At 41.1% G+C, this 12,474-nt stretch overlaps 1 protein-coding gene across 1 annotated transcript in view; it reads right to left on the reverse strand.

The window, feature by feature from the left end:
- LOC134642660 (cadherin-2-like) overlaps window positions 1-12,474 on the reverse strand; it is a 96,211-nt gene that overhangs the window by 10,553 nt on the left and 73,184 nt on the right. The window contains exon 14 of the mRNA XM_063494566.1: window positions 7,526-7,665. Coding sequence (XP_063350636.1) covers window positions 7,526-7,665 — 140 coding nt within the window. The remainder of the gene's footprint in view (window positions 1-7,525; window positions 7,666-12,474) is intronic.

The raw sequence follows: 12,474 nt of genomic DNA on the forward strand, positions 1-12,474 counted from the left end.
ACCTTTCTGTTTTAGTTGTATTTAACAGTTTCAGTGAATTTCACCCAGTCAAATGAGCATAGTTGGCTCTCGTGATGCAATGTCTACCATTTCTCCCACATCATCCTCGGGGAAAAATGAGAACGACCCTAATGCAAACTAATTAGCATCCACTTAGAGAATCGCAGCTAGTCTTTCACCTTCTCTCCTACAGCGTGGATACAATCAGAGGAGTGTCACAGCCTCTGATCTGCTCATGGTGAATGGTTGTGTCTGAGTCATCGCAGAAAACAATTTATGCTTTCTGGTTTCCAGGGAAAATCGACTAAAGGAGTCTTTCAGGACAATAACTGTGGACTGACCTTGGGCTTTATTCACAATAACGACCAATCAGAAGAACACTCTGACTGAGAGCCCAGCGTTAACCTGCCAGGCAGCAACAAAACGATGTTTGCTTCTTTTCTTTGTATACTTGCCATGACCTGATTGAATGACGGCCTTTAGAAAGAATGTTTCATTTGAGGACTACAACTATGCCCGCACATTTGGATTTCTGTTGAAAAGATATAGAATTCTTTCTAAATGACATGAATGACTTACAAATTTGAGACGTGACAGCTTTGTCCCTGTTCTGAAGTTTAATAATAAGTGTCAGCATTTCTAAATTCAAGGATGGTTCAACTGAACGCAAAACTCATTAACCTCCGAGCATCTACCAGGCTGACGCTGTCAAGTCAAAACCAAAGCACGACACTAGAGGACTAACTAGTAGGAAAAACAATAACAATATGAACTCCATTCGGTTCAATTAAAATGTATTTATATATCACAAAATTGCAACAACAGTCGCCTGAAGGCGCTTAATATTATTAGGTATTGTCCCAAATCCTCGACCAACAAACCTGTGAGGAGAAACCCCCACACAGTGTATTATGGCTGTGTAATCAACTCGCGTAGCAATGCTGGCTACTTTGTGTCTTTACAGACTGATCGCAGCAGATGGCCCCGCCCCTCCCTGAGCCTGGTTCTGCCGGAGGTTTCTTCCTGTTAAAAGGGAGTTTTTCCTTCCCACTGTCACCAAAGTGCTTGCTCATAGGGGGTCATATGATTGTTGGGCTTCTCTCTGTATGTATTATTGTAGGGTCTACCTTACAATATAAAGCACCTTGAGGCGATTGTTGTTGTGATTTGGTGCCGTGTAAATAAAACTGAATTGATGGACCTTTTTTTATAAACTGAGTGGAGTTGTTGTCACAGGTTTAGTCATTTGTTATTAGTGGCTATATGTTTATCTATATATCTGTTTGCATCATTACTGAACCACAATTAAAGAACAAACACAGTTTGAGATTTTCAAGTTAAGCTGAATTTTTGAGACAACCCAGAAACACAAATGTTGGACTTGAGCCTGGTTTTTGCACGCTGTGTCACATATGCTTGTTCATCAAGCTGCTAACATCCAGTCGTAATAGGTTAAAACTTCCACAAATGTTAATAATTCCTTCATGACTCTTTTATGGTGCAGTATTGTGGTTCTTTCATGCTCTGGTCTTTTGTTCTAATGATGTTTTCTTGCACAAAAATAAAATGAAAATACTTTACAGATAAGACAGGTGCAGGTAATGGAGCTGGGTGTGTTTCAGTCTTGGACTGTATGCTGTAAATATAGCATCATCTGATCTGGTGCATTGGTGCTCTTTATCATCCAACTTACACCCCACAGCTATCAGTGGAATGCTATGCAACATCTGCTAATATGTATAAGTCAGTGTGCTAAATCCACAAATAGCAACAAACATCTGCGCCCCAACAGGTTCAGTGAGAACGCCTGCCCACAAAAACAAATGCTCAGAGTTATTCTGAGTCATTTTTCTTCCCAAACACTAAATCTCAGGATCCTCGCACCTTCCAAATCCCACATTCACCTGTGATTGTGACGAACATTTATCCACACAGATCGCTGTTATCAGATTATGTCGAGAGAGTTTGAGCATCTGTGTATTTCACTCTGTTTCATGTCACAGGCCAACGCCTTCACGTAGCGTTTAAAGATAATGTATTATTAGTTTAGTCAAAGAACACGGTGATCTGCAGTAATTTATAGTTGCTGGTTTGGCTCTGTCTTTCCTGCATAGATGAACCGCAGCATAGGGCAGTGATGAGGCCAGATGTTGGAGCTGGGAGGAAGCGGTTTGCAAAGCAGCTTGCAGAAGCATGGCAGTTATAGGCAGGCTAAAGTAGCTTAAAGAGGACACTGTACAATCTGTCAGTTGAATGTGTAAAAGGTTATCAGTTGAGCCATCAGCTGATGCTGAACTGGCACTAAGATCAGATCATCTGCTGGAGGGTGGCTGAACAATCTTGTAGCCTGTATGAACTCATGCGAAGCTCAGTTTTTGGCTAATGGTGCATAAGCAGAAGCCGACTAAAGGTCTAATGTGTGTATATGTAGAGTATGTCTCTGTGTTTCTTGTTGTTGGCATGCTTAAACACACAAGTGTGTTCCCGAGAACTCAGTCTGCTTTTTATCTGAAGCTTAAATCCAGACAAATAAAGAGCTGAGCTGCCTGTAGAAAAGAAATGAAAATCCTTATCAAACAGTGCAGATCCCCGACACCATCCGAGGCCTGTGCAGTGTGCTACTGTGGCAATGATAAAGGAAGAAGCAAACCTTGATTTTCTTTTATTAACTTTGTGTCCATTGTTTAGACTGGAGAGAGATTACATGAGCGCTGGTTCCTTCTGTTTATTGAACTGCAGGGAATAAAGTACGAACTGAACCAAAGTCAACCAACATGCCACTCAGTTCACTTTTCATTTTCTCTGTTTTATTCAAGGCTCTGTTGAGTGTGTTCCCTTTAATAATGTACTTTGTTATGATGTTTGGAAAAACTTCATCACTTACAATATTGATAGGATTCGTCAAGCTTATCAAGGCCCAGTTTTCAAATTCAGAGAAATATTTAAAATTAATATCTTTTGATGGAAATGTCAGTTTTTATTTTAGAGGAGCTGGAACAAAGCCTCGGGGCTTTCATGACCCTTTGTGTTCAAACTGGGTTATAAGTTACTGAGTTAGACTCAAATGTAATAACTGAGGAGGAAACGCTGTTTCTAAAGTTCTGTCTAAATATACGCACAGCTACAGCAGAAAGAGGATGAAGACGAATGAGTCAGAAACCATATTAAGTCCAAACTAATGTGAGCTCAATGAACATAACAACAATAACACAGATGTTGACCCTAATACACTTTAGTACTTCTAAGCCAGGGGCCGACTCTTTCATCCCTTATAATTTATTTTCCCCTCAGTCACGCGGAGCCACAGTATAAGTATTTAATTGAAGTTTATTTTATTTGTGTTAGTTCTAAATTGGAAGATTATTGTGATCTTGAAATATTAAAATAAAATTATATGTAATTTTGGTCACTCAAAATAAGCATCACACTCCACATCAGAAGGCCACTCCTGTTCACAATCACAAATGGAGTGAGAAGAAGGAGTGGAGAATTTTCCAAGACCGGAATAACTCTTGGAGTCGTGTTGATCTTTGGATCCACACACGTATGTGAGCAGCTGTTCTCCACCATGAACTATGTTAAAAACAAACACCGCTCACAGACGAGCTCACAGTCCTGCGTAAAGATGAACGGGACTTTGTGCAGCCCTGATTAGCAGACGCTGTGCGCAGAGGTTCAGGAGCAGACGTCCCATTAACCAGGTAAAATAAATATTTCTGCAGATATATTGTAAATATTTATTTTTTATTGTTTAGTGACACAGTGCTTTTTTCGAATTTATTTTTTAAATTGAGGTCAAGGCTCGGCGACACGCTCTGAAAGCCCAAAGGCGATGAAAGGATGAGGCTCACGACAGCTTTTGTTATGTGGATCATTTAAGTTCAGCTTTTTAATTCATTTGAAAGAGACCTTCAACTCAGAGTGTTTCTTTTTGTTATTATTTTTTAAGAGTCCAAAATGTTCAAAATGTGTTCATTACATAAATAAAATTGAGATTTCTCTGTAGACCTTCATGGATTTCATAAGCAACACACTACAGTTTCTTATACAAAGCATAAAGGTAAAAAAACAATCTACAGGGTGGGCCATTTATATGGATACACCGTAATAACATGGGAATGGTTGGTGATATTAAAGTCCTGTTTGTGGCACATTAGTATATGTGAGGGGGCAAACTCCTCAAGATGGGTGGTGACCATGGTGGCCATTTAGAAGTCGGCCATCTTGGATACAACGTTTGTTTTTTCAATAGGAAGAGGGCCATGTGACGCATCAAACTTATTGGTAATGTCACAAGAAAAACAATGGGGTGCTTGGTTTCAACGTAACTTTATTCTTTCATGAGTTATTTACAAGTTTCTCTTTGTTCACAGCCATTGACATGTCGAAGAGGTTAACACGTGAGGAGCGGATCGAAATTGTGTTGATATCTGGTGAACGCAGTAACTGGGTCATTGCAGCAGATTTCAATGCAAGACACCCTACGAGACCACCCATCTCCCATGCTACAGTTAGCAAACTGCTTGCTAAGTTTGGAGAAACTGGTTCAGTGTTCGATTTGCCAAAATGTGGACGCAAGAAAACTGTCACTAATGAAGAAACATCAGTGGCTGTCCTGGCTTCATTCAGCAAGAGCCCACAGCGTAGCACTCGCCGCATGTCACTGGAGAGTGGCATTAGTCGAACATCCCTTCGGCGGATATTAGCTACTCACAAATGGCACCCTTACAAACTCCAGCTACTGCAGCATCTCAACGAGGATGACCCAGATCGGCGCACAGAATTTGCAGAATGGGCAAAACAAAAATTGGAACAGGACCCTCAGTTCACGCAGAAGATTTTGTTCAGTGATGAGGCAAACTTTTATGTGAATGGTGAAGTTAACAAACAAAACCACCGCTATTGGTCTGACACTAACCCACATTGGACGGATCCCTCCAAGACTGTTGGAACAACAAAAGTGATGGTTTGGTGTGGTATATGGGGTACAACGATAGTGGGTCCATTCTTCATCAATGGAAACCTCAAGGCCACTGGTTATTTGAAATTACTACATGATGATGTGTTTCCCTCTTTATGCACTGAAGCTGGCACGTTCCCTGAGTTTTTCCAGCAAGATGGTGCACCACCACATTATGGGTGCCAGGTCCGAGCATTCCTAGATGAACAGTTTCCTGGAAAGTGGATTGGTCGTCGTGGGCCAGTTGAATGGCCCCCAAGGTCTCCCGATCTGACCCCCTTAGACTTTTATCTTTGGGGTCATCTGAAGGCAACTGTCTATGGTGTGAAGATACGAGATGTGCAGCACCTGAAACTACGGATACTGGATGCCTGTGCTGGCATTTCTCCTGCGGTGTTGCTATCAGTGTGTGAAGAGTGGGAGAAGAGGGTTGCATTGACAATCCAACACAATGGGCAGCACATTGAACACATTTTATAAGTGGTCAAAAACTCATTTCATATACATACAGTGTTATCTTCATTTTAGATGTCAAAAAGTATTTGCGGTGTTTTTTTTCCATGGAAACTGGGTCCAAATGTCTCTGTGGGTGTTAAAGGTTGCTGTTCTAAACAGTTCTTCACTTTCATGTTGTGCTTGTAGCAGAGTGTAACTCCTCCCGTGCTCTCAAACTGTTGTGGTGCCTGTTTGTCATCGTGCTCATCAGCCTCACTCATAATAGTGAGACTGTCTCATATTTGGGATCTGACTTATTCCCGAGAATTCTGCTGTGAGACTAAAGAACAGACGTGATCATGAGAACCATCATCGGGTAAAACAAGAGCTCTGCAGTCACGCTGTTTGAATTACAGCAGCATGCTAGCATGCTCAAACCATTGTGTCAAAGTACAGCGAGTACAATCATCTTTACCGTCTTACTATTAAATGTCATCTTTACAAATCTGATCAGTACACAGAGCGCAAACCAAACACAAACTTCCTTCTAAATGTTCAGGAATTTCATGTGAAAAAAGTTGTGACCTCATGGTGGTGGTACATAAAGAAATCAGAAACCAGCATCACTCCGACACACCACGCTACATGCTTACAATCTTAATGCTGCTGTTGGGCTGACGGCTATCAGGGACTAAAACACTGGCTGTGCCAGTTGGTGATGACAGTGGCCTTCACTTTTTGATGAAGGGGCAAATTTCTTGATTGTGGTTTTGCTGGAATAGTCTTGTTCAGTGCCCCGCAGCTGTGAAACCAAACTCTCAGGCCTGATTAGTAAAAGTTTGATGTATGAATCGCTGAATTGGTTGCACCCTAAATCCAAAAGGCAATTTCACTCATTTCTCTTCATTTTGAATTTTCTTTCCTCTTTGGAATAGTTTTTGTCCCATATTAATCTTTATACCCTCTCACACACAAACAGCCTGATGTGGATCCTTCCAGAATGAATGAATCATCTTGTGACCAGAATAATCTTCCCTCCCTTTCTGCTGTTTCAGCTCATCTTAAAAAGGACACATTTATGACTTTGACATGACAAATATCTTTTTGTCGAATCTGTCCAAGCTGTTGTATTTGTGTACTTGTAATGTCATGTTGTAACATGTCACCTTCAAAATAAGATGCTTTTTTCAGGAGACTATTCTTCAATAAATTCCAAGAAGATGAAATTCTAGAAACCTGGTCACTGATGAAGCCTCTCGATGTTAGCTTACTTTATGACTCTGCTGATTAGACTGGTGTAATATTTCTAAGCCAAATTCTACATTTATTATTAGAGAAGCATAAATATGATTAAAAAATGAAAAACAAACTATTGTTAGTCTTCCACAGGCTAATAATCGACTGACTCTGCTGTTTATTTCCGATACTTGAAGGAAACTAAAGCATAGCATCGATATTACTTCAAGCTACGCTTTCTGAGAGTACCAGTGCTTCTGTATTACCGCTGACATTGTCTTGCTTCCATTTTGACTGACTGCAGTTAGTTTGAAGACTTAATAAAAGCCCAGCAGGCAGGAGAAGAGGCGCTAAACAAAAGGACTTTGTCTTTTTCTGGAAAGCAAATGAGAAAATGGTGCAGCCTGTGAACCACAGCCTGCGTTCTCCTGAATGTTTTTTCATATTTTTTTAAACACACTTCCTACATCATTCACAGTTTAACATTTGTTGTTTCGCAGAGAGCCGCTTCTATAGAAAGTAAAACATGCCTGAGTGTGGTCGGCCGGGTAAACAGGGGTTAAACATTTCCGCAGTAGAAGTGCGGAGCGGCTTATGTGCTTGGCACCAGCAGAAAAGTTGTGTGCAGAGACACAGGAAATTGTTCTCCAACAGAAAGCAATTAATCCTGTTTCGAGGTCCTCTTTTGTAGTACACTTAATCTTAGCTGGAGGACAGATGATTGAAAACTGCAGAGAGGCATTGTGTGTGTGTGTGTTTTAGGTCTTCTATCTGAAGACGTGTGTGTGTGTGTGTGTGTGTGTGTGTGTGTGTGTGCTGCTACTGTATGGCAGTGATGGAAGGAAGCAGGCTAATATAAATAGTTACAAAAACATGAAGTGTTCATATGTATACCTGGTCCTCCTCTCCACCTCCCTCCTCGTCATATTTCAGGATGTTGTCTCGTACGTCGTCCTCCGGGTCGATGAGGAGCTGCTTGGCCTGACGTTCCTTATCCCTCCTCTTCATCCACATCACAAACAGCAGCACCAACACTGCAACGCAAGAGTGACGCAAGCAGATGAGGACACTGGCTAATAGAGAGGACATATGAAGACCTCAGTGAACATCAGTGAGTTTCCATAAAGGGCTTCAGAGACCACCAACTGTTTCATGTTTAGCTCAGACTGAAAGAACAAATCTACCAATCAGAGGCTCCGTTACAAACCCCCTATTGACTCACAGTAGGAAAGAAAACTGAAAAAAGACCCATCTACTGACATACTGAGCCATCCCACAGTCACAGATATATAAGATATGGTTCTGTCAGATATCTAAGCTGGAGTGGTCCCAGTATGATGTTACACTGAGGCCCAGTATTGTCAAAAAACATCTCCCTGCCCTAAAACACAGCAATGAAGTCATTTTGCTTTAGTTAGCAGCTACATGTTTGTGACGAGATCTTCAGTGATATGTAAATATGCCTTTGGTTTTTATTTCTCTCTTTGTTTTCTTTGAATTTGCAGATATGTTCCCACTTTTCTCTGCGTCTCTGCTCTGGCAGTGTAGTAGCAGTGAAACATAACATAATATAATATCATTATGTTTCCATTGTTTATGTCTGTCACTTTCACTTCTCTTCAAACTGGATATAAACATGCAGTCCATAAAGCAGCTGCTGCATGGGCCTGATTTTCCTCGACTCCCTTATTCATTTGAATTGAAGCTGCCACCGAAATGTGGAACTTTGCACAAACACCAGAGAGCAGCACGCATGGCTGTCCCATCAAATCAAAACGCTGCACTTTCTCCTGATTTATAGTTTCACATCTGTCTTTTTCCAGACTGGTTCTCTATTTAAACCACGAGGCAGTTCTCCAGGAGACTGACTTCATCATCTCTGATGCAAGATTTGAATCACCACTGCAAAGCCCCTGTTATCTCCTCAAGTACCGTGTACACAGTCACAGTTCAATACAAAATAGCTGCATGTTTCATTCCATTCTTTAAAATACTTGCTCCCGTACGCTGGGATTTCAGCTCTTATTTTGAGACAGCTGGTGGGTTTTAAAAGTCAGTGTGAATCTCTCTGTCTTACTGATCACATTAATCTGGAGGGATTTATGAGACAGCTCAGGGTGTGCCTGTATTCATGAACCTGCACCAATGTACCTGCACAGGCCAAAATACATGAGGAGAGAAATTCTAAATGACAATTGAAACCCCAGAGAGCCGATAATGTCACCATTAGTAACATTTCTCAGTATAACCATCAGCAAAAGCTGGATGCTATCCACCTAACCGCCTTTCAACAGGATACCAGACAACACATCCGGTCTATTTAGAATGCAAATCACTGCTGCTCCACAATTTACATCATTCCATAATGTGGGAAATGTTCCTCAGTCTGAGACCTAAACTTCCCATCTGTAGGTGTTCAGGCCCGGGAGCTGGTAGAAGTCTGTTTGCCAAAGATGTAAAGAAACATGCAGCTTTGCAACTTTCTCTGAAAAACAGATCAAACTAAGGAGAATACTTCACACACTGAAAAGTGCTGCAAATTACCTATGGCCACCAAGGTCGCAAAAACCTTTTTTATGGAGTGCTGAATTTGGCCAAAGAAGCACACAAAAAAAGCTCAAATATGGCCGTTTCCATATAAACAGAAAATCCCATGGGGCCCAGCTTATCTTAAAGCCTAACTCTATTCAAAATACAAGAGACATTGATGCATTTCCTTGAAAATTTTATTCCAAAATCATAAATAACCCAGGCTGCTGGTTATAAATGGTGTTGGTACCCAGTCATATGCAAAGTGTTCAGACCAAGGGACACATTTCAAGAACTGTAAATTTAGGTCAAAGTAATGAGAAATATCTCAAAATAACTAATTTGTTTTTTATATAAATAAATAAATGTGTATAAACAGGTGACCGTAACTGTACATGACTCCCCTGCAGTACCGTCACGGCCCACCAGGGGCGCCCGGCCCACACATTATATCCTGATATAATATGATTGAAAAAAGAAAAACCTTTAAGTTGGGCATATGTGTGCTTGTCAGCTACACATTTAAACACTGCTGCTCCTTCCAGCTGGCCAAAGGAATCCCAGTCGGTTAAATGCATATTAATATACAACTGAAGTTCCAACGCCAGCAGCCCTGAGAGGCTTCTTCGTGCCCCTCCTCTCTTTCCCTCTGTGAATGGAAACTGAAACCGACCGAGTGGGGAGAGTAAACGATGACACCTGTGCTAACCCTTAGATAAGCATGCAACCAAAGTGATGTGCAGCCACACTTTGCTCAGGGTGTGGATACGAGCATTAGCAAGGAGGGCTGTGTATTTTATTTGTAAAACCAAGGAAAGGCATAAAGTGTCGAGATGACATGAGCATTTAGTCTAACTGGTATCCACGTGTGCAGTTTCTTCTGCTGCTCTCTGCTAGCTTTAGCTTAGCTGGATCTCTCCACCACGTTTGTGCTGTTTGTAGTTATCTGACAGGTGACACAGCGTGCTGCCTGCCCAAGAAGTTTGTGCTTCAGTGTTGGTGAGTGAAATTAAAGCAAGTCCTTTACTCAGCACCAGTTAGCGTGTTTGTTTGCACCCATACTGTTTATGAATGTAGCTTGCTGGTGTTCATTTATAAGTCGATACTCCAGCCTTTCATCCAAATGTAGCCACATGTCACAAGGGCTGCAGCCATCTTTTATATACAGTCTATGGTCAAGAGCTGATGGTAATGTTGTAGCTATTATTTAAAATAAAGATGTATTATAAATATGGTAATAGTAATAAACATATTGACATCTCCAGTTCTCTGCACAGCCCTGCTGTCTTTGCTGCTACACAAAAGCATTTCCAAAGTCAGTACAGTAAAATACCAGAAACCTTCATCTTTTATCAGAGACTGAAATGAAGCTGCTTTAGTGGTGGACACTTGAATCTTCCCCACATCAAGAACTTTCATTTAAACTGATTTGACTTCACTTAGCTCTAAATCTGAAACTCAGAGTTCACTTTGATGTCTTTCAGTGCTCAAACCTCAGTTAAGTATTTCCTCTTGTAGCATTGGCTGCTTTCGTTGTCCCTCAGTTACTGAATCAGGTCCATGAAAGGCATATTGATGTGCTGCTCTCCTGCTTGTGGCTGTTTCTTCCGACTCCATTTGACCTCCTCTCGGCACAGCCAGACTTTATCAGTGGCGACATTTTTGTGCACAAAAATGGCCGTCATAATGATTTGAATGCTTTGTTCATGCCTTGTGTAACTTGAGGTGACATTACAATTTCCAGTAAGATTGCAGTTATTAAAATACAGTACAGCAGATTTCATTAAAGCTTCTCTGGCCCTGAATGTCGCCTGCTGCACTAATAATTCTTCTGCCACAGCTCAGTGTAGCCTGCAGAGCTTTGGCAATGGCTCTATTTTAAAGTATCCTAGCTGGCCAAAATGCTTTTATTCTAACTGGCTAATCAAACAGTTTGATTTGATCCATCATGTGAAACCCGAGTGAGAGCTCTGTGTTTTTTTCTTTAAAAAACCTACGCTTTAAAAGTGTGACTCAGTGGTTAAATGCAGGCTTCAGATCTCTTCTTTGTATAAGAACGCTCTGCAGTGCTTCAGCTGAGTTATCAGTGAGGCTGACTTTGTTTGCTGCTCTTCTGTCACCTGTAGCTTTGTGCTGAGGAAGCAGCTCAAAGGGCCACTCAGAGTGTCCAAGCACATCAAGTGCTACTTGCTAACAAGGACATAATTCAAGAAAAACTGTAAGACGTTTGACACCAACACTTTGGATTAGACCTGAAATGTCTTGCTGTTGCACACAATCTTGGCTCACAGGATCTGACTGTAGCTGAGCTGCAGCAGCAAACTGAACTGTTTCTTTAGCTCTGCTGTTGTGGCCTCTGTTCATACATTTACAAACACAGAAAGGAATGCATATTTAATAGCTGCTGTATTTTGCACAGAGACGATCATTAACATGGAGTTGACGGTGCAGTGAACACACAGGGTTTAGCAGCTTCGCTACATAGCTGAAGACCCACAACTCTATCAGCACCACTGAGCTGATCTAATAGTATCTGACCCAAGGTTTACAAGCATAGTAATTAATTTCTGGTAATTTGATTGGACACAACTATACTTAGAAATAAGTACCCTGTGAACACAATATGCACACACGGGTACAGCTGAGGATGATGGGAAAGTCATTAGTTTTGCAGGTATTTAGTCATAAGCCAAAGCACTCGATAGATTAAAATTGTGACCCGATGAAGTGATTATAATTCACCTTCACAGGAACATAAATGTCTGTAGAACATTTCACAGCAGTCCATTCAATATTTAATTTGACCCAAAGTGATGTACTGATGGACAGACTGATACTGTCATCCCTCAGAGCAATGCTGCCAGTGAGGATGAAACTGCAGTAAATGAACAGTAAATGAAACAGCTAAAGAAGGAACATCCATAAGCAGTGATAAATGTGATAATTAGTTTATTACCAAATATCTGGTCTAAGTGCTTGGCTTTATTTTGCCTTGTTTGACCGGTTCTAGCCACTTTCTGTGATATCATTTATTTTCTGAATACAATGTCATCAGAAGTTAATGCCCGAGTAATCAAATATCATTTCTGCAGCAATCTTAGTTCACTCTGGAAATCAGATTATTTCCATCTGCAGTAATTTATATGTGGCAAAATGGCTCGAGGCAGCTGCAAGATCTGAGCACAGAACAGAGACATCATGACAACAGATGTGACATTTATTAAGTCACATGCAGCACCTTATACGAGGTCTGAGAATTGGATGAATCAGCTTAGCCATCAGACATCAGTTTCTGTTCTTCTGCCCACTATCTT

This window comes from Pelmatolapia mariae, linkage group LG15 (genome assembly GCF_036321145.2).
Source record: "Pelmatolapia mariae isolate MD_Pm_ZW linkage group LG15, Pm_UMD_F_2, whole genome shotgun sequence".
NCBI classification, from domain to species: Eukaryota; Metazoa; Chordata; class Actinopteri; order Cichliformes; family Cichlidae; genus Pelmatolapia; species Pelmatolapia mariae.